General features: G+C 34.2%; 1 protein-coding gene across 5 annotated transcripts in view; it reads left to right on the forward strand.

Annotated features, from left to right (window-relative positions):
• Nucleotides 1–27,752, forward strand: part of LOC119068106 (putative protein kinase C delta type homolog) — a 36,920-nt gene that overhangs the window by 320 nt on the left and 8,848 nt on the right. The window contains exons 1-8 of one of the 5 annotated variants that reach the window (XM_037171546.1): nucleotides 608–1,195; nucleotides 3,311–3,480; nucleotides 3,539–3,762; nucleotides 3,815–3,930; nucleotides 5,614–5,699; nucleotides 5,767–5,896; nucleotides 24,768–24,869; nucleotides 27,574–27,657. In XM_037171546.1, coding sequence (XP_037027441.1) covers nucleotides 3,391–3,480; nucleotides 3,539–3,762; nucleotides 3,815–3,930; nucleotides 5,614–5,699; nucleotides 5,767–5,896; nucleotides 24,768–24,869; nucleotides 27,574–27,657 — 832 coding nt within the window. In that variant the 5' untranslated portion in view covers nucleotides 608–1,195; nucleotides 3,311–3,390. Of the gene's footprint in view, nucleotides 1–607; nucleotides 1,196–3,310; nucleotides 3,481–3,538; nucleotides 3,763–3,814; nucleotides 3,931–5,613; nucleotides 5,700–5,766; nucleotides 5,897–16,597; nucleotides 20,401–24,767; nucleotides 24,870–27,573; nucleotides 27,658–27,752 lie in introns of those variants that run through there. The other 4 variants (XM_037171547.1, XM_037171545.1, XM_037171542.1 and 1 more) reach the window with 4 other exon arrangements.

Here is a 27,752-nt window from a genome sequence, read left to right on the forward strand (position 1 = left end):
TCCAAATCTATCCGCTGATCGGTTCCAGCTATTATACATATACACACAACATTTCCGCAATTTTATCGACTTTTACTGTAATAATTCATCCGAAAGTAGGATCCCGTAATTTTTGGAAGCTGCGTGTATTTTGTAACGAGACGACTCATTGTATGAGTTACCGTTAGCGACAGCTTGAGATTGAATTAATTGTGTGGATTACTATCCAATCTGTAGGCGGTGGCAGCTCACACTGTAACTCTTATCACTAAATCTTACCTACAATTTTGACGCTTGTGAATCCATGTGTTATAATACTTGGAACACTAAAGGGCAAGAGTGACGTACAAACTAATTTTAACTTAAAAACTTGTGTTAGTAATATTAATGAAACAGTCACTTTGTACAAAGAAAAACTTTGAACAAAGCCACATTTAAAATCGATTGCCGACATTCTGTTTGACAAAGTTCGTTGCGTTCAACTAATTGATCGCGTTAAATTAAGATTCCATGGAAAAGATTTTCCACTTAGGTATTTTGAAGATATAAAATGAAACAGAAAGAGATCATTATTTTTTTTACAATTTTCCACATACGTTTACACTGCTTGTAGTTTGTGTATAGCCGCCGTTTGAGTATGATTTCAAAATATTGTTCGTTTTTTGATAAAAAAAGAATTAATGTGTGAATCTTGATATTATCACAACGAAAGGAAAAACTAAATTATTTATAAAGATCGGTATAAAAATATTTTCATTTTTCTTAAAAAAAAAGTTTATTTAACACAACCATAACACCACCTTGATGGCATCGAAAACAGTTGATGAATAACTGAGAAGTAAATAAATAAAGAATAAAAAAAAGAAAATAGAAGAAGACCAAGAGTAACATCAAATTGCAATAAAATGCCCTTGGATAAACAAATAAGACGAATATTTAGTGACTTATCAAAAGAGATTGCAATTTCTTTTCCAATTTATTCGTAAATGCAATGTGGAAATGTGAAAATTTTTTAGGTGAAAAACGCATGTTGATATTTAAAATACATTCACCGAATAAATGTGGAATGATTCACTTTACAAGTCTTGATCGTCTACACAGCCAAATTTAAAACGATTTATAAAAACGTATGTGTGAAATATTATTTTGATTTTTTTATATATATGAAAGTGTGCTCATCAAAGAAAGAAAATCGGCAAACTATGCTGTATTGAAGGTAAAACGCGTAAGATAAACAAATTAAATATTTTGTTTTCAGTTTTTTTTTTTCTTTCTTTCTTACTTTCGTGGATCGAATTTGGATCATATCGAAAAGAATTTTTTTTTTATTTTCAATATTTTTTCGGTATTACACTTTCAATATTTATATCAAATATACAAAAAAAAGTTGTATTCGATTCGCTTGAGAATCACGCAAAAATTTTGTTTATTGTTTCTTATTTTCTACTCATTCTTAGCAATAAAAAAATGTAGGGAATTTGTTTTAAAAATATTTCTAGTGAAAATACGATTTTGTTGTTTCGAATCAAATCGAGGTAAAATCCAATGACTGTACGATCACGTTTATAGAATTTTTCTTTTCATTCCATATCTCTTATAAGTTATGGCAATAAATGTCTAAGTTTGTATATAATTGTGAATGGTGTAAATGGTGGAGATGACTCGAACATTTGTATAAATTCCAAAAAGTGAAATTGGGAAGTATCGATTTTATAAAATTTATTTAAAAAAAACAACAACAACGTGTGTAAGGACAAGAAGGCTATTTTAGTTGACCGTTTTCATCGTTTTCATGAACATTCCACCAAAAACCAGAACAAGAATAGCTCACCAATGTTTTTCACACCGGAATATTAATAAACGCGTCAAAATCTGCATTGCTGTTGGTAGGTAATTACAACGAGAATGAATTTCGAATTACGATCTCAATCAATTCCCAAAGTAGATGCATCCGTTTTATACGAAATAAAAAAAAATCTTTAGCTAGATCAACAATATGGTCGTATAACTTCGATAACTTTGTACGGTTTTGTCATCTGTTATCCATAGCGACGACAAAAGCAAGCGATTATTTCGCTTGAGATATAATTATTGCCTTTTACAGCGAAATATATATTAAAGCTGATGAAGTACTAGATTTTGCGTGGTTCTGGTGGTCTGCGGAACGTCGAAAATTTGAAACTCGAACGAATTTCTATTCTATACTGTCTCTGTGATCATACTGCGATCTTACATCCGTGTGTGATATATCACTAAATTGAAAAATAGATTTTACAAATATTCTCCTCGATTTCTCAACATTATACGATCAACTTACTGTATTAACTTATTTATGTAGTTACTAGTCACACTTCCTAATATATTTACGTCCCTAACACGGGTGAAGTAAACTAAAATAAAGAGTTACTGATATATCCACGTCGGTTACGTACACTACGGCCAAGCGTAACCAACGTGGATGTATCAAGTAACTCTTAGTTTTAGTTTACTTCACTTTAAATAACAATTTTATTAAAAATAAATATTGAAAAAATGCTTCATCCCCACTTTTATATAGAAAATAGTCCAAATAGATCGAAATTTGGGTTCCTAGAATATGTGACCCAAGTGAATACATCGAGGAACTCTTTATTTCAGTTGATCTCACTCTTATCATCAATAAATAATGAATAATCGCACACAAAAAACTCAAAAAAGCGGAAAAGAACGATAAAATTTCGTCGATTGGGGTAGACTTTCACTAAAGTCGCTCCAATCCTTTGTAGCTAAACTTATCCAAGGATTTTTTCCATAGTACTACAGACGCCAGGCCATCTTACCATGCATACCACTGATTTGTGTCACTGCTGGCGGTCGGGACTTGGGAAAATCACTTATTTTTCACCTAAAATCATTGATATCACAAACAGGTCAATATGGAACTGGTGGTGTGTATACTCAAAATGTGCGTCGCTTCAAGGCCTACAAGACTAGCGCAAAAAGTTTTTTCACAAAATTATTTCACTCGACTAATTGCAATAAAATGATTTTGGGACTCTTTTGGCAGGCCCTTACTTCATGACATCGATCGTCGACTATAAAATAAAGTTCACCAAATCGAATCGAATGAGCTATAACTCAATAATATCCGTGACCCCTTGTTCCAAAGTTGTTTGAGGATTTCGCGATTTCACTCTTGAGAAAAAGCCATTTTTCAACGATATTGGTTCAGGTTCAAGCAACAAATTGTTTTTCTCAATTGCTAAACAATTATTCCCAACAAGAACAAATAATTCCTTCTTAAGATTCATCTAAAATTCTTTTTTATAATTTTCGTGATTATTTCTTTTAGTCTGACAATGGAATCGTTCGAAAATAGTGCTGGGAATGTCGAGGCATTAAGAGGAACATAGAAATAATTACTTCAAAAAGATGATGTTCACTGGAGGAAACCGGAAAAGAGCTGGAAATGGGAACAGCAACAACAACAGTCAACGATCACGAAGTCGTGGTCATCAAGAGGTACGTGAAAGAATTTAAATTGATCGGTCCAAATAAAATTGAAATGAAATCCATGCAGCCACGGCAAAAAACCACATCAAATCGCTATTTCAATTGGGACACACCATCGTCTTCCTCGTCATCATCCAATCATTACTCAGATGGGCCCAGCATTGCTAGCAGTAGTTCTACACCTTCAAATCGAACACACTCCGACATCTCGTATAATGCACCTTTAATACAAAATACAAACACTCGGACTAGAAGTATAACAAATCGACGGGGGGCTGTAAAACATCAACGGTATTCAGTGATTTAAAATGCTTTTGAGAGTCACTACAAATTTTCCTTTCAGGCCTCACGAAATAAATGGCCATAAATTTGTTGCAAAATTCTTTCGACAGCCAACGTTTTGTGCCTTTTGTAAAGAATTTCTATGGGGCTTTGGAAAACAAGGATATCAGTGTATAAGTAAGTGCTGTAGCCAGTAGCATGGTTGAACTTGTAATGTAATAACGTCGCCGTGTGCCATCAAAATCATTTAGACAAACTGTTGCTCATAAATTATGTGGAGAGGTCGGTGTAGTGAATGAAATTCAAGAGCTCACAACCGAATCGGTCCTTTTTTGTGTTAATTTATCTGTTAAATAGGGCAACAAAGTAGAGCAAGTATGTAGTAAAGGTAGTAAATCAAGAGCGAATCTTGGGGTGTTAATTTCATCTCGATTTTTACATGTCGAGAGTTCATTAAATTAAGTAATGATCTTTGATCGACCAATGCAAGAAAAAATTACACGGAAAATTTAATCAAAGATGGGCACAGATGACTAATTAGTCCTGCCTTGTGTTCCCAAAGTATGTATGTTAAATCACACCAAGAACTGGATTCTTGGATTTTATAATGTTATAGTGCCTGGTTGACAAATGAACTCCCACTTATATGTTAATAGAACAAAACTCGCTTACCGTTAATCTCTTGAATCACTTCTGCCAGTCATCGAAACCAAAACCGAGCATGTATCCACGGGATACTATCCAGTCCCATCTCTGGTACATTGTCACGCCATTTTTATTTCGGTAAAACTCTTGTTTCTTTCAATAACTTCGATTAATTTACAGATCATTCATAGCTTTGCCTGGGACTACTATATAATCACAAAGTAATAAAATATTTTTTTCCGAGTCAAAAAATATTTTCAGGTATCTAAAATTTTCATGCGTAACAAAAATGTTCTACCGCCGTGGATAAGGTAAAGCCGTGTATACAACCAAGCGGTGAAATCAACCCATTCCAGTAACAGGCACATGAACAGATTTTTTCTCTTCTTCTTTTTATTAAAAACAATATTTTGTGAAACGAAAGTAAATCGTAGTCAACCATTCGAACTAATGTGTTGGGCCGCATCTGAATGGCATTACCTCTTCACTATATCTACCTTGCATTTGGCCTCTTATTTTGTATGGAACGTCCGTAACTCAGTTCCCACTTGCACATACCAGTATGGAAAACTGAATTTACATTAGCCTATTATTTAAATTCTGTCAACGCACTTCAAGCATGAGTGGTACTGAAAATAGGGTACTGAAACTGGACAGTGTATCGAACAAATTTTGGCACTGTAAAAATATTCGGGCAATTTTTTCATACAAGATAGTACTCGATTTGGCAGCTGTCATTAATAGCACTTTTGCTTGAAGTGCGTTGATTCTGTTCTTGTGCCTGTTCTTGGAGTGCGTTGGTGAAATGAAATTTTGACAAAAAATAAATATTTTCGCTCGATTGTCCTACCTTTTATGCCAGGTCTCAAGTCTCTAGGACTCCTCGTCTGGGCTCTACAGAGAGAAAAACAAACTAACCAACAAACAAACATTAAACTTACTTATTTGGCTTTTCAAAAATGAACCACTACTTCCGTGGTTTACTTTACTGTGCCGTGGTTGCCATTCAATGAACTAAATTGTCGATTCAGAATAATAATCAAAAGCAATGCTTTATTAAGAAGTTACTATTAAGTTACTTTGGACTACATGAATACGTACAGTAGGAGACGCTGTCTATTATATCCTGGGTCATATTCTTGGTTTAGACTAAGTTTACTGGATCGTAAATTTTACTGCACATCATTTTTTAACTGAAATATTTAACTCTTTCAGAATGTCAAACTGCCGTCCACAAAAAATGCCACGAAAAATTGCTCGGCACTTGCTCAGAATCCAGTTTCAACTCAGAAAGCACGATTGTTAGTAAATGACCACACATCGTATTTGTGATGATTTGTCACAATAAACAATTAAATTTCATTTTAGTATTTACGGGAACGATTCAAAATAGATCTACCTCATCGATTCAAAACGTACACTTTTATGTCTCCAACATTTTGTGATCATTGTGGATCTTTACTGTATGGACTTTTTCGACAAGGACTCAAATGTGAAGGTAAATATTTTCAGTGATTTATGATTGATAAGATAATAGAATCGACGACACAGCGCAATTCAGTTTGTTATGGGCAATTGGGATACTTTATGCTTCAGAGAACGGTGGCAGCAAACGATTAAAAATTATGAAATAATTGTGTTAATGTTGAAACGCAATCAATATTGATTACTATAAGTTCGACGCTAGAATTAATTTTGTCTAAAACAATACCATGACAAATCATTAAATCCAAATCGCTAAATGGGAATAGTAACAATAAGACACAGTCGACGTCAGTAAAATTAAGACATTAATTTGCCTCATCTGGTCCACTCGTACTAGCAAAACTGCTTTTAAGTTTTTATAATAGTTACAAGAATGCGCGTTGTAGTGGTACCATCGTATACCTTATATATAAGGACGCTTGGGCAGTTGTGTTTGCATATAGCACTTTGCGAGCTGTCAACTTCTGAAACAAAAATACAAATCTGTAAAATTTCCTGTAAATAAACCAAGCGTCCTAGAAGTTCCGCGAAGTGCTATATGACCAGCTGGAAAACAGCTGAAACAAGTGTTAGTTAATTGTTAGAAGGCTAGAGACCGCCTTTAGATTGTTAAGTGTCTGGTTTTAACTGCTCCGTTGAAATAATTTCACAATTGCGTGATCTACAACAAATACGAACGCTCGCAGAGTGCTGAACTCTGTGGAACTCTGCGCGCCCAGCGAACTCCTTTACAATTAAGTTTAATAAGCATAATAATGCCAACCATCTGTCTGAAACAACTGGTTACAAAACTTTGTTGAAATTGTAGATTTGACAGACTGTACTATGTTCTTATGGTTTTCTACTTACTTAAATTCTATTTGAACAGTGAAAATCAGCACTAACCAAAGGTTACACATTTTTCGGACGGAACTCGGAACTCATACTGCAATAATCAACTATTTACTTTGGTAGGGTGGATGTGAGGAATATGAAAACATCAGAAGTAATTCAGACTCCAAACTTTGAAGTCTAACGGGAAGGAAATATTACAAATATTAAGCTACACATGTTGAGATCCACTTATAGGCTTAGTCTGCATTTCCGTTTGAAAAATGAAAAAAGCTCTGTATTTCCATTGTTGTAGCGTAAACGAAGTGAAGGTGGCTGTCACTCCGTTTAGTCTTCGTTTACTTGACATTATATCATTAGACATAAAGCACAATTGCACTCTGTTGCCTACAAGATGCGGATAAAGAGTTGTTAAGCAAAGAGAGGCAAAACGGATGGAAACTGGAAAGTTTTTTTTTTGAGTGAGAGTGCGACTTTAGAAATACAATTTATGAGACGGAGGTAACAATTGAATTTGCAGCAAGAGAGGGGTTATGGCATCAATTCTCTTTCATCTATTCTATGTCAACTCTACCGATAGAGTATGATTCACTATTTCACTGAAAGATGTCGCTGCAACAAAGCCAATGTCAACAGAAAAATAATTTAAATAAAATAATAACTCTCCAGTAGAAGTTTTCTCTTAGGTTGTTAATTGAAAAGGACATTGAAAACACGTTTTGATCCTAGTTTTTAGACCCGTACGAAGTACTGGGGTCTTATGCGTTTACGCATACGTCCGTAACACGTCGAATTGGACTCCCTGAGTAAGGTGAAACCTATTGTGGTTGTCTAGAGATGCCAAATCAGTGAAAAAAAAAATGTCCGTCTGTCCGTCTGTCCGTCTGCACGATAACTTGAGTAAAACGCATCCGATTTTGAAAATTCTTTTTTTTTCCGTTTGGTAATGTCAAAAGACAGGCTAAGTTCGAAGATGAGTGATTTTGGATCGACCCTTCCCGAGCTGTGGCCCAATAAGTGCTTTACGGTTTTTCGAAGATATCTCCGGACATTCAAACGTTACACTTGTCACTGATACGTCAAATAAAAGGTATTTACAATACCGATCGACAAAAAAAAGTTTATGGAAATCGGATGACCGACTCGTGAGTTAGACCCCTTGGTGTGAAACAGGCACAGGGCGGCAAGCAGTTTTTGCTTGTAGGTCGGCTACATTTCAACATATTTCGTCTGTTTTAGCTTTATTAGATAGGTATTGACCGTACCAATCAGGGAAAAAAAGTTTTTGAAATTATGTTCTCCGGAGCGTGAGCTAGGTCTCTTGGAGTGAGCTCTTATCTGGCTACTCGGCCGTACAGTGAACGTGGAGTATTTTGTCAATATCTCGAGTAAATTTTGACCGAATTTCATGATTTTTTTTTTGTTTGAAAGGTATTAACGAATGTAAAGCGTCGGTAAAATTTCCGGTCTCCTAACAAAATGGCTGCCGGTGGCCATATTGGATTTTAATAAAAGTGATATATATATATTGGGAAAAATGGTACTTAGAGTGTTTCTTTTAACATGGAAATAATGTGTTATGTGTGTGGGGTGTTTCAGGCATTTCATATATGGACATCTATATATATCTATATTCACCTATATTGAGCTATATACAGGCATATAGAGCTATATAATAGCATATTCATCTGTGAAATGTTTATTTATAGGAAAATATAGGTAAATATAGCGGTATATAGCTGTTTAAATAGGAATTTATGAAAGTTGACTTCGTACGGGGCTGTCTATATTGCCTCCGGCAATTTATTTGTATATGCTAACAAGGCAAAGAAAGATAATGAGTGATTTTAAAGGGCGAATAGCTTTTCAGTAGAGAATGAAGTAAAAGAAATGAAGAGTTTCACAGTAAAGGCTTTTGATACGAATAGGTGTTTCGTACGGGTCGGCGTTAGCTATGTTTTTTTTTGACAAAAAGGTCGTTGAAGTCAAATGAAGTTTGGCCATGTTTCTATCCTAAACATTTGGACAAAGGTGCATATAATTTTTTATGTCTTCTTCTCCAAGCTGATGATGTGGTCTTACAATACTCTCTCTAGCATCCAAACTCTCTCAAAAAATCGATGTAGGGGGGAAAATAAGTTTGAGAAACGCTGATTTTTAATATGACTTAAAACCAACAACAACAACACGAGCGAACAAAGTAGCACTGATTCATAAACGTATCTACTACCTTAATAATTGTAGTTTGGTTGCTAGGGAGAGTATTGGGTCTTACCATACATAGACATTTAAATGTTTTAAAAGGAAAATAAAACAAATATTTTTACATAGCAACAGTTGATTTCTAAAGTAGTTTGGTTAGCTGTAAGATAAAGCGCTATTTACCCCTATCACATAAAATGAGCTGATCAACAAACAAATACAGCTAACGTGAGCATATTACGAACAATAGACAATTTTAAAAAATAACGAACATATTGCATGGCACACGTTTGAGATCAAAAACTCAAGACTAAGTTGTACAGGAGCACGAAGTCACTCTTAGAAATCTGTTTTTAAGAAATCCAGTTCAATTTATTATTTTTTTTACTAAATTCACCTTTCAGTTTTTTTGATTCCTCGTTTCGTATCCAAATTTAAAAGAATTTGAACTTAGGACCAGTAATGCTTTAGAACTGTGAGATGTCTTAGATGTGTTATCAAGAGTGAGGCCGAAAATAAGTTATGAGATAATGTATATTAACTACTCTAGTCAAGTAACACTCGAATACATTTCCCATCCTTTGTTGCATGATGTAATCTACTATTTTTTACTAGATGTTAAGCAAACAAAAAAAAAAGGAATCTACCAGTTGTGTTTAAATAAATATACTACACTTTCGTAAAAAAGACATGCAACGTGTTTTCTGATTTTGGGGCGTTTGTGTTTGCTAAATACTAAAATACAAAATCTTTACTTTGATTCTTTGCATTTCGATTTTATACTAGACCTCTGCGAAAGCCTACATGCCATGAACAAATCCTTTATTTAGCAGCAAGTGGCTGTTCAAAATATTATCAAAAAATGTCATTATGAGACCCTATTCCACACAATGTCCGACACATTTTTATTTCCTCTATAAACGAAGGCACACAAGAGATTCTGATAGTTGGTCCTAGCATTTCAATTATTTTTGCCTTAATTTTCGTACTTATAACTGAAACTGCTGTATCATACGCGGATGATTTCTATTTTCTCTGAAAAAGTATTTTCGGTTATTTTGCATAATTTCAGGAGTAAATAAAGGTGGGAAGAAGATTTTTGACACGGAATAGGGTTACGTATAAATCGCACACAATTCAAAAATTAACAAATTAGGTTGTATTTTCTTATGTTTTGTGTTATGAAATCAGTATAGTTTCTCCCATAGCCATGTTTCTCCCATAGCCATTCTAAGCTAATTTTGCAACATTTTAGTTATTTTCACTAAAAAATTAGACATTATACGAAAAGAATTGGATGGCCGTTAAGGTGTAACAGTAAAGATTATGGCGTGGGGTAATCTGGCACACCATACAAATTGATGGTGTGCCAGATTCACCTCTAAGGGGCTATGAACGCGTGTGCCAGATTCCCCGATGCCAAGATTTTATCAGAAATTCTGATTCAGAATGAAAGCCGAACTCATCTTCCGTCCCTCATTTACCCCTAAAATTATGCAAAATAACTAAAAATACTTTTTGAGAGAATGTAGTATCTAATCATCTGCGTACGATACAGTATTTAAATTTTGCAGCGTCCTAAGAATCACATTACTTCAAAACTCATACTATTAAAGATGTTTGTTTATATTCATGAATATCATCATTGGTACCATTGTAAATCTTAGGCTTCAGGCTAAATGGCAACTATATTTTTGCGATCAAACAAGTACCCCAGTAGGTTCCAAACAGTCTTGAAAGCTTCCCGCAGGTCAACAAAAAAAACGCAAAATTTCTTGTTATGTTATTCTTACTCGTGGTTCTGCCCTCAGAACTCAACAAAAACCACTAAAAACATTTCCTGTCCACGAGAGGTCGAATAAAAATTTGTCAAGCTCACCGTGTCCCGACGGACGACGATCTTGTGGATTAAATGTAATAAATGGGGAAAAAGTTCATCTTACCAAATATTTTAAAAGTCTACAAAATACTTGCCTTTGATCGAACCAAGTACTACAACTCACGATGGAAAAGCGTAAAGTTCCACTTTTAGGAGTTTTTGGTGTAAAGTGGAATAAATGGAATAAATGGATTAAATAAATTTAATACCATTGATTCCAAAAAATGTTTTATGTACTTCACGAACACTTAAACGCTCTGGTGATCATGTAAATCTTATTTTCGTAATAAGTTTACCATTTTTTTTCGGTAGAACTTTATTTTTTTTTTTTTGATTAAATGGATTCAATGGGATTAAATGGCAGTGCGTCACCCCTCGCCGTGTTCAAGCGCTACTGCCAAGTTTATTTTACTCTGCCGTGCAATAATTGTACTTGGTAACTAATAAATATTGAGCCTATCTTTATCTTTAGTGGTCTGTCTCATGCATTGATTAATGCAAGGAAGATAACGTAAAATATATGTGAGAAAAATAAATTTATATTAATTGTCAATAATTGAATTACGTGGTTTTTGTAAAAAAAAAATCCGAGCTTTCGTAAAAGATTCAGTCTTCGTGAAATGTGAAATGATAATGAAAAGGTTACTAAGTGAAACCGAAAAAATCTGTGATTTTTGGGATTATTGGAGACCATGCTCCACTTAAAACTTGTACTTTGTCTATACTCATTAATTGGCCGTTGTATTGTTGGATTGCCAAACTTTCTTTAAAGCTTCGTAGACGGTGGTTAGTTTCTTTTATAATTATTTTTTAACTTTTCCAATCGATTTTGTGATTTTTGTTCCATTAGACATATCTCGCCATTGCTGATTTCTTGTGTTCGCGTCGTCTTACGTTTTCCGCCTGATCATTCAGTCTTTCAATGAAACATAAATAACATTTCCTAAATTAACCTAAATAAATGGAGTAACATGGCATACATGGTATCTTATATATTCCAGCAGGTTCTTTCTCTTCTTTGTCATTTATTTTCTTCAGAATATTTTGTACTCTTACACCTGGATTTATTTTAATAGTAATAACTACCAAAGGTGCCATCGATGTACTACAATGCACTTGACAATTGACAAAATACACCACGTTCACTGTACGGCCGAGTATCCAGATAAGAGCTCACCCCAAGAGACCTAGCTCACGCTCCTAAAGCACTTATTGGGCCCCAACTCGGGTTTGGGTCTTCTTTTTCATAATGTCATCCTCGTGCCAGGTTTCTACTTAGTTTTTCTTTTCTTTTTAAATTAAAATAAAACCTAATTCGCCGTCAAAATGTTCTTCACTTAACAAATGCAATGTCGTGCTGACAAAACCAATCAAATTTTAACAATGAGAGGTTTAAGGCAACCAACCGAAAACATATTTTCACCCATTCCCAATGTAATGAGAAATTGGTGCAATTTTATTTCCAACAAATTTCCAACATTATAACAGAAAAATATTGCTTTGGGTGCAGAAATTTTCCGAACATCAGCTACTTTTTCGTGCAAAGTATACGTATGTACAAATTGTGTACACAGTACACTGTATGTATGTATACCTAACAATAATGGAGAGGCCGATCTCTGGCACAACACATTTTTAACCTATTGACCTCTTGTTTGCTGCAAAGTCGATTTTATTTGTGCTTTTATTTTTGGTGTATGCACAATTATTATTATGTTTGTTATTTCGGGAAATCAGTATATAAATCGCATAATTTGTAGAGAAAATAACCACAAAGCAATATATAAAATGGATGCATATGTCATGCATAACATAGTCATGGTCTACGTACATGCTTTTGTGCACTCTTGACGTTAAAATTGTGTTCTATTGTTTATTGAAATAATTAGGACCTATCTACCAGTGTTGTAGGCTGTCTAACTGCTTTTACATAAATTCAGAGAAAAGCATATCGAACCAATACTACGATTGATAATACGATGCTATACCAATACCATCACAATTTACATACGTTTTAAATACACCTAACAAGATAATGTAAAAATAGAGAGAACGTAAAAAAATTTTCGGCTTGAGGAAAACTGATTTATATTTATAGACTCTCTCTGACGTACAAAATAGTTTAACCACCTGACATCGGTCAAGTCGGTATTTATACATATTTCAAAATTATTTTCTTGAATCATGTTCATAAATATAAAAGTTTGAAAATAATGATTCGCGTCTTTCATTTTGATGCATAATCGTTGGTTTGGAAAAACATTACAATATGGACAGAGAAAAAGAGAGAGTGTTTGTGTGACAGATAGAGAGAGAGAGAGAGGTGCATAAGAGAAAAGAGAACCAGATCCCACATCATGAGTTTACACTTGTAATTTTTCTATATGATCCAATCAATTCACCTCCAAAAGTACGATAAAATTTACAAATTTCCAAGGATTCGTCTATGGAATTGATTGTCATTCTTTAAGGACAAAAAAACTATCACCTAAAGTTTCTATTGTTGCCTTCCATGTTCTTACTTATCGTACGCTGGCTGTAATGTGAAATACCTCCTACGAATGACCAAAGAGTTAGAAGGATACCAAGATTATGTGAAGGAGAATTGGGTAGAAGAGGAACCCACTATAGAAATGATATCCGATTCTGTGTGAATCCTCATTTCTATTGTTATATTCATCATCCCCAGATCGAAATCTACCAATATAGTTATTGAATCGAGCCTGTAACTTCTTTTGATTTAATAGTTGATTACGTATTTATGGGAGATTGTGATTGAAAATCGATACGAGGGTGATTTTGCTACTGAGTACTTGGGCTTACACAATCACCCTAGTCCCACGTATGCTACTTTACTCAACAAAACAAATTTTGATAGCATGAAACAATGTCATATTTATCTCCCCATGGAAACACTGCGGTGAGTAATAAATGAGCGCAGTGTAATAAATTATTAATAAATGAGTGCACCTTGGGCTTAGGATCACAATCACCAACTCGTCAAAATAAACATTTGGGCACGATGCGTAATATTTATTTCGTCGCTGTCGATAGCATATGACTTGCTGTGAAAAGATAATGTGAAAGAAAGAAACTTCAAATAATAGTCATGAATTTCCCCTGTGTCCGACCTACAAAATTTAGGAGCTTTAAGCTTAGTCTTCTTGAAATTTCATGTTCATTTACAGCTCTATTAAGAAATCGTTCAACATAATTTGGAAAAATAAATTAGATCTACGCACAACTTTTCCATTCGTGTTTTTTTTTTGGTCGAACACCCCTTCCTCATTATTCAATCTGTTTCTGTACACACACCTGACGTAAATATAAGAACAACGTCTCTGTATCTCTATCTAAACATACACACACACACACACACACACAGAATCATATTATTCCATTATTACTGCCGCCCACACATTTTAATTGCCAATACTTTTAAGAAATTTCTACTTTGTTTTTCAGCAGACATTCTGATCTTCCAAGTGTCTGATCTTAGCTATGAACTAAGATTTATTAGATCTGTGCATAGCACACATGAACAGAAAAGAACAACACCATTCTCTTGTCTGCAATAATGATATAACTTTCCGCTGCTGTCCATCCACTGTCATCATAAATTAATATAAATAAATTAAATTAAATCAATTACCTATATTGTGCAGCCAAAACTATCTGTTTATGTTCAGTTGACCATTTTAATAGTTAAATTCAATAGTAATGAACATATAATTAATAATTTCTATTTTAATAATTTACAATTTTAAATTGAGACTTATGCACATAGATCATTTTAACAGACATTTAATTGGTAAGCATATGATATAGGATTAAGAAACGAAAATAAATTTTAATTTTTTGGCAAAATGTACGTTTATGTAAAAATACGACGATTGTTTCGTACCCGTGACCATTAAGTGAGTGTAATAGCTGGTATTTCAGCGTTCCACTGCACATTTGTAAAATTTCAATATATCAAAACACCTTGATGGGCGAAATAGCACGGTTAACATACTCGAGTACTATCGATCTACTACTTCTTTTGTTTGTAAAGTTTTACCGAGAGGTGTGACGCAAAATCTTTTACTTCTTTAATTTTGATATTCGCTTTGATATATGAGAGGATGCTATCCAGAGCTCGTAGCTAATTTTTATAGTCGATGTTGATAACAGATGACAATATTGTAGTTTGCCATACAACTCGCAGATTAGATCGTATTTGGTCAATTTTTAGCCTATTTTTAGAAAACTTCCGCAACTTCTTTAGACTATTTACGTGGGATTTGAAGATATTTCACACTTAACACGCTAACGCGATCTAACATGAGATAACTACGAAAATCAGGTATATGTAATGTTACTAGGTGTACGGGTCACCTGCCGCGTGCAAAGCATATGTTTTTAGTCAAAATTTTCCGTCCATTTGGCTATCTTTATCTTATATTCATATATAAACGTGGTTGATGCCATCACTAAATTGGGATAGTTACAATTTGGATTTTTTTGTGTGTGAATTTATTCATTTAATGGGTTCTACAAATTGAGCGTTTTATCGACATATAATTTCTTTACATGAATTAAGTTTAATTATAACAAAATGTTATGAAGATAAAGAGCAATATATCTGCAAGGACATTCACACGCGCCCGCCTACTCAATATGTTATTCTTATCTAATGTCTTTTTCGTTTCATTTATTTTTTATCAACAAAAATTATAGTTTTTGCTACATTTTGTTTTGTCGACATGTCCTCATCATATTACCATGGTATTTATGTTTTGCAGACGATGAAGCCAGCGGAAAAAAATAGGAATGGTTTGGTAGATTCTTGTGGAAGAATAGATTTTAAATTTTATTTGAATGGAAAGTTTCAGTTGTTCCGACACGCCACACAAATACTTTTATGGTTAAATTCTGCACCACGAAATTAACTGCATCTACTACTCCGTTTTAAAACAACCGAATCTCTTTCGTTTCAAGTTAATTCAATTGTTATTTTCGTATTTGTTGTGGATGGTAGATTTTAGGCAATTTAGCGAGTTATAGCCTAAATTAAGAGGAAAATTCCGAAATGTATGCCCAAGGCTTGAAAAAATTGTTTTGCATAAATTTGAGGGACTAAAAATTCAAGAAGTCAATGAATTCATCGGCACCCATCGATAAATTCCAAATTAAATAGAAAGTCGGTTTTCAAATTAAGAATCGGTTCCTGCATAAAACGCATTCAGTGGCAGGGCGTTAAACAATTTCTCAAATGACGTTCCGAACAATAAAAAAACAATTAATTTTGCCTCGATTAGTGTAAGTTGTCCGATTTAGCTCTTAGCTACAAATGGCCACCAAATGAAATTTTCATTAACTTTTATTATGTACTTGGTGTGTACACACACAAAAAAAAATAATTTCCCATTAAATGTATAATTCTACATTAATTGAGTGTTCGGAAAATGTTTTTCCCATTCTAACGATTAAGAAAATGTTCTTTTTGATCGTACTAAATCGACGTGTGTATGTATATAATATATAAAACGTTAAAATATGAATATGCAGACACCGCGATTTTCCTCTTTATATTCAATTTTCGATGTGAAAATGTAAATTTCGTATATCGCTTGTGGCTTATATGTAAATATATATGTTTAATTGTACACACGCGCGAAATATATGCCTCCCAACAAAAACCGAACGTATTATACATACAGCTGTTAATCTTTTTATGTGGCTTTTCGCAAATATATAAATACAAATTATGTGTTTTTATGTGTGAGACTTGCCTAAGTGAACATGGATATTGTAACCAGCTCTTTCTGACCAGTCAGTATCTCAATCTTGATAGAGAGTGTCGTGTCGGGTCAACACTAGTCCAGAACAATAATTTTCTTATTATCTTCTGTTTCAATTTAAATAACTTACATACAGTGATGATATTGCGGTATTAATCAGCATCTTGACTATAGACAAATTTATTTATCGACTCGCATCTAATACACGTCTAAGAACCACGTCTTCGAAAATTAGAGACAATGAGCCATAAGATTGCTAAATAAATAAATTAAAAATTCTCCTATCTAATCAAATTTCATGACAGATAAACCAATGATAAAAAACAGATAAAGGAAAAAAGGAAATTTTTGTTAAGGTAAATTAGAAACGGGAAATAATTTTCTTTCTTTATTCGTGTAAAAGTAAAAAGCATGCACTTGAAAGTCCTTTAAACTGGCACTAAATGAAATAGAACACTTCCGCACGTTCTTTAAATTTTAATTTAAGTGTGTTGAAAATCGGTAGTGTGACGAACAATTTCATAATAAAAACGCTTAATAGTAAAGTTTTGGTATCTTTACGAAAATAAAAAAAAAAGTTGAAAAGAAAACTCATCTCTCCGAAATATTCATTTTTTTTGTGTGTGCTGAGAGTGCGACGGTTATTATGTAATATTATGATGGCATAAAGATTTTTTTTTCGAAATTGCGAATATCTTTCTCGTCTCTTATTATGTTTACAATTGTCACGTGAGCAACTGGTGTATTTTCACAGAGATATAATTAAAATGCCACTATATTCGGATTCATCGTACTACTGTGGCGGAGCGCAACTTTATTCACCGTACTATGTTCCATCGTCAAGTTTTGCTCCATCATTTTCTGGCTACAGTCGGAATGCATTGTCGGGAACGTATTCAGCTCCCCCAGCTAGAAGTACATTTGCGGCAATAAATCGACACTACAAACCCATGCTAACACCAATATCCGAATCATATGCAGCCAGACGTCCACAAAATCTAGCTTCACTCACTCGAATCAATTCCCCGAAATTGAATCTGCATAGTTCGTACATACCGCCAAGACCAATTCAGATCAATACAGCCGATATCGATGTATCGTCGTCTCGGTACCGTAGAGCCGCGGCCAGGTCAAAGTCACCCGAAAAAATCGTTTATGGAAAAGCGTCATCACCAGCTAACGAAAATGATTCACCATTTATGCCAAGAGTTGACCAAAATGATCCACCACAAAATCGATCGACGATCAAGCGCGACAGAAATATTGTTCGCTTATCGACAATGCGATCGAGAAGTAAATCACGAAGTAAGAAGAGTCAATCTAGTAGCTCGAAAAGTTCAGTTAAAAAAGACAGTGACACTGAAGCGACCACCAGCACAGTACCGCACAGTCCAAGTCCCGACACAAAAGGCAAAACGTCATGGCGGGATAAATTCGGAGATGATTTACTAACAAAAAACAAGGATGTGGTACGAAAAACTCCCGGTGAGTTAATTTTGGAAAAGCACATTATAAAGCCGAAACACAAAGAGCCGGAAGAAGGTCAAATGCAGAAAACTGAAATTATTTACTTGGAGCCAAAATTACGGAAGTCTATTCGACGACACAGTTTGGCGAAATGTCCAAGCTTTAAGGATATTTGTAAGGATATTTCGGCAGAGTTAAAAGTGAATGATGATTTGAATGCTGGTGAATTGCGACGTCGTGCCTCGTTAATATTTGAGGAAGAACAGCAAAATATTTTACAGAAAATTGTCGAAAGCGGGGCTGAGTCGGTAGATGAAGCTTTAGTTGCTGTTGATGAACAAATCAATGAACCAATTTTAGAAGAAGCAGATGATATCAATCTGAAATTGAAACATAGCCGGCATATAGTCACTGCTATCGTTGATGTTGATAATATGGAAGAAAGGGCTGAAACTAAGGATGTTCCAATTGAGCAAAATAAATCACCGAAGTGGAAAGTGGTTGTCGAAAAAATTGAGGAAGACCACGCAATTCATACAGTGTTTAAGCTGCCGAAGAAAAAGGCGAAAACTAGCACAGATGGCGCACCAAAGGTGGCCAAACCGAAACCAATCTCTAAAATCAAGAAATCAGAAAGCGGTGAAGATTTTTGGGGCGCAATAGGTACAAGAGAAACAGTTTATTATGATCAGAGACGACGAGACCTTTTAGCATTAGAAATGAAAAAGAAGGAAGATGATCTCCTTGGGCTTCAAAATGCTGAAAATTTACAGGAACCAAAGATTGGATGTGAAGATGAAACCGTAGAAACTGAGGTCACAATAAAAAAATCTGAAGACATAAAACCAAAGGTCGAAAAAACGGAACCTTTACCATTGAAAAAGTCCAAATCAAAGCCAAAAGCGAATGTGGGAGCACCTGTAGAAAAGAATAATGCTGCTGATGCTGGCAAGGCTACGGAAAAGGTTGAGCAGGGGTCTGTAAGCGTCGAAAAGGCTAAAGTAAAAACTGTTGACAAAGTCTCAGTGGAAACAAAGATAAAAATTGGCCAAAAACAGAAAATTGTAGTGAAAAGCATTGAGACCGCAATGCATCCAAAATTAACCGAAAATAAGCAGCCCAAAATACAAAATGCTACCGTGACAATCATAGAAAAGCAAAGTATTATCACGAAAAGATTTGAGTCCGCCCAAAAGTTAACAATATTACCGTCTAAATCACCAGACGTAGCAACGTCTTCACAGTCAACCATAACACCGACTTCCACTGATGCATCCCAAATTACAACTGATAAATACGATGCAAATATGAATAATAAAAACGTAGTAAAAATACAACCATCCAAAAATTCTGAGATACAAACGCCGCTAAAAATAACGACTGGGCTGAAAGCCAAGTCACCTGAAATAAAACAGAAACAAACAAAAGTAAAAGATTTTGCAACGATGAAGGAAGAGAATAAAATACCAGCGACGACAGCAACTACTGAACACAAATCAGCCGCTGAAAACATAAATAAAATGATCAAAGGTATTTCAGGAAGCAATGTAGCGGCTAGCAGCAGCAACAACGAAGACGACGGCACCACATGTGATAAGATGCAAAATACAACCGAAAATAGTTTCACTGAAACTCGGTCAGTGAAGAAACGCAATGAGAATCAGGTCACGAGTTCATCGAAAATGTCACCAATATATCGCAAATATGATGAGAAAGCGAACAGCAAAAAATCGTCCAAATCTAGTACGAAACATTCGAAAGAGTGCACACCCGCCGATGAAATAAATGACAAATCATTATCGACAAACACAGGTGATGATTTAAATAAAACGAATAGTTTATCAAAGTTCCCAACGATTGCCAATTTAAATAATCTATCTCTTACTACCAATAATAAATCAAGCACGGCTGATGAATATTGCATTAGCGGTGAGGAGTCTGATGTAACGTCGGTTTACGGTTCAGACTCTGAATATTCGTCGGACGATCTAAGTAGTTCCGGTGAAGACGAAATGGGCTTAAAGCGTCGCCATAAAAAGAAAAATAAAGACAAAAACTTCGATCCGAAAAAAGTGGTCAAGCTCGATCACAAGCGGAAGTGTTATGTAGTCGATGAAAGTCCAAAATATCCGTTGATTGCAACACCACGTCCATTGCAGAAACGTTGGCATTACTATAGTGAAAGTGAAACCGAAAGTGAAGAAACGAGTGATGAAAACAGTTCTGACGAAAGTTGTTTCGTTGAATGTGCTCAGTCCGGAAGCGAAAAAGGCAAAGAAGTACGTATGAGTACATGCAGCAATGATTCCGGATTTGAGGGCGGTACCGCACCGACCAGCCCCAAGAAAATGTTGGGTAAGATAGAATTTGTACTATATTCCGGAAGTGAAACCACTTCTAACTGTAACAGAGTTGCTGTGATTGTTCGAAACATTATCATTACAATAGTTAGTTGAGCTTGCTTGCTTTCTTCAGCATAAAATTCTCCCGAATCTGATTGGAGAATTTTCTTCTATTCACATTGCAACATCATGCAATTAATTTTCTAATAATTTCGTTGTTTCACATTATATAGAATAGAGTTTCATTGTCATGAACAAATGTTTTTCTTTATTGAAAGGAATCTTCTTCATCCATTGCCAAATGGTGTACACATTTTTAATTAGTAGTAAATCGGTTCAGCTTCTTTTCTAATTAATCAGAAACAACTTAGCAATTTTTTTGTTTTTGTTTAAATTTACAGATAGGCATTTAATTGTCTCAGACGAATTTTGTACGCAGTAAATTTCATTTATCAAAATTGAATCAACAAGTGAACATATGTGGCTTTCATTCAGGGAATTCGTTTGAGTAATAGCCCCTCTTAAAGATCTAAGGTCTAAAGATATAACTTTATATTATGATTGATTAGACTGCCAAAGAAGCTGTGGGTGGTTTGTTACCTGTAGATTATACCACCCATTTACAAAATATTTCTCGTTTATATTTACATGCTAGTCTGGAGTCAAGATTTGATCCCATCTGTCAGACGAAAGAGTTTTCAATCGAACGCAGAAATTGACATTTTAAGTAAAATAATACAACATCGAATGAATGTGCATCCGTCTCGTGGAAGATAGCAAACTAATGTTGAAACAACATTTTCAATTATAAATTTCGCCGAGACGTCAGTGCAAATTCACGGAAAATGTGTCAGTTCAAAGCCCAATGAAACATTCCTGTTTCTGACAATATTCAACGAACAAAGTGAAACCGGCGAAACTTCTGTTTAAGTGGAATTCAAACAGATAATAATATACGTGAAACAAACAAGAAAAGAAGAAAAGAAATATTCTTTTCCACTGAACAAATTGTTTTTTCACGAAAATATTTTGAAAGACATTATTAATAAATAACCAAGCACCAATGGGTTCTACTTTGAAAGTTCAGGCACATTCAGTTTTTTTTCCACATAGACTTGTTGTTGTTGCATTTCTATTTAGAACATAGAAAAACTGATTTCCTCATCGGTTTAAAATAATCCAATTTTAAGCCGTGTTTGAGTGTTTGTCTGACGCAAGTTCGATCATAATAATGTTTGCTTGACATCGAAATTAAGACGCTGTGTTACGGAAAGCTAACTTTGACATGTGATCGTCGAGAACAGTTTTTTTAGCAATTATAATATAGATAGAGAGCTACAAATTCTATAATGTTTTTTATTAAATTTTTTTTCCTCTTCCTAATTTTTTTAATCTATTTTCGGGTGTACTGATGGTTACACTTTTAATGTCGTTATCGTTCGTCAATATATTTTTTTTTGGTTTTGTTTTGGTACATCCGAATTTCGTGCCAGCTAACTATTTTAAGAAGAATTAAACTGATTGACAGTCGGTTAAGCCCCTCTCATTTCACTGATGATTTATTGGCTGTGCGACAGTATAATTCATAATAATTACATTGCTCATCATGAAATATATTAGTTGTTTTTGCACAAAAAGAAATCTAAATAAAAACATTGTCTCATGTTTTCGAACGAAAAAAACGTAAACAAAAAAATTCATAACGCACTTTACAAGAAATTAAAATTGCTTAGGAGATTTTCGGGGCGAGTATAAGCAATTCTTTACCGGGGTACAGATAGAAAAATAGAAATTCTCACTAGTCTCGAGATCAATCGCATTGTTTTGAGGAATATAAAATAATCAGTTTTGTTTTAGTTATTTACTTATCGCTTCGTTCGGCCCATCTATTGTCCGAAATAGATATTACGTACAGTGATTGAATTTCCTATATATAGCGTATTAAGCATAAGCATAGTTCATTACTGGTATTAACAGCGGTATGCAACGATTTTGTTGTCTTCCATTTTGCCTTTACACGGAATTTAATGTTTTCGCCGAAATTTTATTTCTTTTTCATTTTCCTTAACAAGTTTTGAATTAATTTTTTTACTAATTTTTGTTAAGAAAAAAATAGGATTCCATTAAACTTGACGAATTCTTATCCAAATGAAACTTATTCGGTATTTGTTACCTACAACTACTATTAAATATTGAAATTATTGACGAACTGAACGAGTATAATATTTCTAGGATTTATTGTACAAATTTGTCTAGTCTACCTCGACTTATCAGACATAAAGATAAAATTTTGCAACATTACATCAATTGCCATATGGCATAAATTGGGGCAAAAATTAAATTTCGTGCACTTTTACCGCAATACTGTCACACAGTCAAATATATAGACTCGTATTTATAGAGTGTTAATGCATGGTATAAGCGAATAGGAATATTAGAGTCAATGCAGAGAAAATATGCTCATGGGTAAATATCTAAATATCTAAACGGGAATAAATGCCGGTACAAATTGAACATGTTTTGGGTGCATGAAAGACTTATAACATATAGACCGGATTTTCGTAGAGCGAAACGTGAAGCCAAAGCAATACAGCAGCATGCAATACGGAACTAATGCATGCGCTCACAAAACTGCCAAAGGCCACGTGAATATTGTTTCTATCTCTTGTTGCAATAATGTCACAACTTTTCAAGTTACAAGGAGGGTCCGACGTTTTTTTTTTGTTATTCAAAATTGCTTTTTCATGAACGTGGAGATATGGATATCATATATCCCATAAATTGTTGGTTAATGTGCTTTGACCGAAACTGATTTATAAATTTGAAAAAAAAAATCTTTCACAGGTCCACTGGTTTCTAATTTTTAATTTATGTTTTGTGCGGATAGTGTACATTATGATCTTATTCCGTTATTCTTTCTAGAGTTCCGAAGTATTGCTGATTTTCCCGCTCAAGCAATGTTATTGTTGTCTGTGTATGATTTGTAATCTTTTATGCAATTCTGTACTCTACCCTTTGTGGTAAATCGTCAATAACGAGAAAAATTGTATCATCTACTTACGACTAGGACGATCGAACACATCATGAGTGAAGTAAAATTTCAATTATAACTATGAAGCATCGGTGGTACTTTCCGTAGATTTAGTGTGACAAAAACATTTTATATTATGAGTTTTCGAATCCTACCAATTAGCAGTTGAATTGATTTTTTATGGACTGAAACAGTTGTTTGTTCATCAAGAAGAAAAGCGATAAGTGTCTTATCACCAGAGAAAAAGCAGCTTTCACTTGTTTTTCTTTGGTAAGCACGCAATATTTCACTGTAAGTCGTACTTTTCGACCTCGAGTAACACTCTACACATGTAATGCATAAAAAAGCATTTATTACTCGCGGTTGCATAAATAACTATTTTGAACGATTTTTGGAATGAGGCTATTTGTAGAACTTGTAAAACACCACCCCTAATATATGAGCTTATAAAGCTCTGCGTATCTGTGCAAAATTTCAAATGCAGTAAATACATATACATTACGTGCATTACCTTCGAAAACATAGCTGCGAGTGGAGTGAATCAGCTGTGAATATTCATATACATTTTGTTTAGCTAACCATCGTAAGTTGTTTTTAGTTAGCTTTGAAAAACTTGATGTTGCCCCTTTGAAATTTAAAGTTTTGTTAGAATTCAAATATGAAAGCTCGCACAAACTTTTTAAAGTTAACCATAGATCTTGAGATTCAAACCCGAACGTGCATTTTGCAGGACAATTAAATTTAGATTGAGAATTGTAAAGGCTCTTCACACGATTAGGTGTCTATTAAAAAACGTAACAAAGCAAAGCTCAACTCTAAGCCGGCCTCTAATGGTTCGTTCGTTCGCGCTAGCATCTCAAGGGACAAACGGGTAACTGAGAAGTTACATAAGTATGTAGTTGAAAAAATGGGAAAAGTACAACACCATGTGTTACCCATTAATTTATACCATGGATCATTGAATATCCGAGTGGCACTACGAAGGCCTCCTACACTCCAACAGTCTCATTGTGGTTTTATCGCTATTAAAAGCGTTTTAGAATGAATTAACAAATAATGTTATTGTTATGCTAAAAGGGAATATTAGATGTAACATGTAGATTCCATTGTCCACTATAACCAAGAACATTACTATTTTATCGTGCCGATCGTAACCTGCACATTGCATATTTTATATTCAATTAGCATCCACTCCAGATGTTAAGACAAAACATCTGAACGAAATGAAATACAAACTGAATTGTGTGTTTAATTTGTCGTCGATTTATACGAAGGAACTGAAAGCATTCAAATATAATTTATCTGAAAAATAAATTAACATTTTTATACTATTTTACTTATTATGACAGATTGTGACGTAAATTGTCACAAAAAATGTGAAAAACTGACGGCAAACCTGTGTGGTGTTAATCAAAAGCTAATAGTTGAAGCATTGTCATCAGTAAGAAGAGGTAATTTATTATTGTACTCAATTAAATGTTGTATTGTACACGAAAATTCTGATTATTTAAACATAAAACAGCACCGTTAATTTTCTCTCTCGAATAACTTTGAGAAATAAGTATTTTGAATATAATTTTGATCAGATTATATTTACAGTGGGGATGTCAGAGATTTCATATCCTGATAAATTACGAAAAGAGATTTATAGCTTCAGTCGGCACTAATACGGACACTTCTTTGTTCTTGTAAATTAATTGTCGAAACGAGCTTTCGATTTTTGGTGCGATAACAGTTCTTCACTTGAGTGCGATAAATGTTTTGTTACTAGCCTTGAACCTTAACACATTTCGAAAGGAATTTATATGGCTCAATTCGAACGGAGAACACATTTTAGATCGATTTCGGCTAATTTTTTAGTTCCTACAGAATGTAATTCAATTCTTTGTAGGGCGAAATATTTCTAATTTTTTTTACTTAGTTGTTCACTTTGAACGCACTGCAAGCATGAGTGAAACTTTTTTCCATTTTCGACTTTAAAGTCACTGACTTTTAGTCAGTCACACCTAAAAGAAGTACCATTGTATTACAAATTTCTTATTTTTCATAACGAATGTAAGGAGAAATGAAAGTAGGGAAAGATGAAATTTATAATACATTGGTACTTTTAGATGTGATTGACTGTACGTAACGCAACTTTAAGCATGATTTGTATTGGTACTAAGGTACTGAAAGTTGGCTGTGTATCACACAGCTGTAAAACACTGTAACAATCCATTTCATACAAAATAGTACTCTATTTGACAGCTGTCGACCTTGCTGTCGACTATGATTTTCGACTATTTCGATTATGACCATTTATACTTAAAGAGCTTCGCTGCGCGACAGTGTTAAAATTTGTATGATACAGTGTATCATTGATACACTATTATTTAGAGTATAACTCATGTTTAAAGTGGTTTTCACGTAAGTTTTATTAAAACCCCTAAAGCGAAGATCAAACTGAAGTCTAAAATCATTTAGGGATCAAATGTTTCTACTTCTCGTCCGTAAAATGCTTCTCACAGTTTCACACTTTCTCTCACAGTGTGTGAAATGTTACCGCAGTCCCTTGGAAGGGCTGACATTTGGGTTTAGGAAAATATCAGAATTCAGCACATTCTAAGTTAATCCGTTAAGCTGATTGAAAGAACGAATTTCTACCCAAATTTTTCATATGGATAAATGAGTCCGGTGCAATTATGTCACAACGTCTAACAAATTCAATGTACATCTTTTTATAGATAATTTTGAGAGTTCCTCAAAATGAGCTTACATTAACAGTCTCACTCGTCAAATTCTGTTGACTTGTGAGGGTGCGGTGGTTCATTTTAAGAAATTTAAGATGCCATTTTCACTTGGGCTAGATTTTAACGATTGGTCGGGTTATTTTTGTAAAAAAAATTTACTGTAATATGCACCTTATAAAAAAAACAGGGTACGATGTCACACCCATTTTCCAGTCGTTTATCAATCAACTCGAGCTCTTCCACATTTTATGCATTATCTTTACTTGTATGAAATATGTGGCTGATTTAGATCCACAATTGAAAGGGAGAGATCTACAATCGCGAAGTTAAAAATGTAACTGATTTATCCTTAGAGTAATTATACCTAGAGAGGAAATTTGCACGACGAAATGAGGTCCCAACATCAGTTTGTATAATATACACATTTCGTATAATTTTACACCAATATATGTATGCGTCGACGCTATTTCGCTTTTGATAGTTCAATTTGCCCTCTTAATTAAGAGGGCAAACACACATACCAATAAACATTACGTATTTCATGTTGGGACCACATATTTTACGTAATTTTGTTCGAAATTTCCTCTCTTAGGATTTATCAAACAAACGAATCGAATGTTGCCGATATACCTATACCCAATACTTAACGTCGGATTTAAATTGACAATAGGTATGTTGTAGAAAGACATTTAATGTTGAGAATCTGTATAATATTATGAGTCTAATACTTCAGATCCTTGTTAACTTTTCATGTTCAAATATGTAAAAGCTTTTTGCAATTAAATATGCAAAAGCGCATATCTATTTACGGTACCACGTACCACACACACACATTTATTACCATAATCTTAGACTTTTCTATTTAGTATGTAACAATATCAGAGGAAAAATAAACATTTCATTAGAAATGCAGAAACCTTTCTTTCAACCAACAACTTCACTTTGTCGTTAAATACGTACCGAAAAAGTAGTTCACCATTAAAAAGCTTAGGTAACTTATGAAAATGTGCAAGTTTAAAAAAAAAGTTTAGTTAATTGTTATTCTGAACAATTAATGCTCTTCGTTAGGAACAGTTCAGTGGATGCACAAAGGCACATAAGTGAATTTTAATTAATTTTTAGCGTACAGCCTTACACAACGCACCCTATTTTCGCCACTATATAGCGAGCATAAAATTTTGATGAAGTTTTACTGATTAAATACAGTTGTAAATAATTTGAGATGTGCAGTGTTTTGCTGCAGCTGGTCCACAAACGCATACACAGTCAATCTACACACGAAACAATATCTTTGCTACGCGGATTGTTTACTATTTAAGCGGTATGTGTTTGTGGACCATCTGGTGAATTCAGCTGGAGCAAAGAACTGCACTTCTTTAAGAACGAAGAGACTGTAAAAAGTTTAATGTATTTGATATACGTCTAGGAGTTCGTGAAGCGAGAGAATCACCAAGTACTCCTCCAAGTCATAATCCCGCATTTAAAATCGATTCAAATCATGACGATTTAGGTACATATCAATGTTGCTTTTCAATGATGAATATTTATCAAGTTTTATGAATCAACGGCATGCTCTGCTTGCACAAAATTAAGATGCTTGTTTTT

The sequence above is a fragment of the Bradysia coprophila genome (genome assembly GCF_014529535.1).
Source record: "Bradysia coprophila strain Holo2 chromosome X unlocalized genomic scaffold, BU_Bcop_v1 contig_173, whole genome shotgun sequence".
Classification (NCBI taxonomy): domain Eukaryota; kingdom Metazoa; phylum Arthropoda; class Insecta; order Diptera; family Sciaridae; genus Bradysia; species Bradysia coprophila.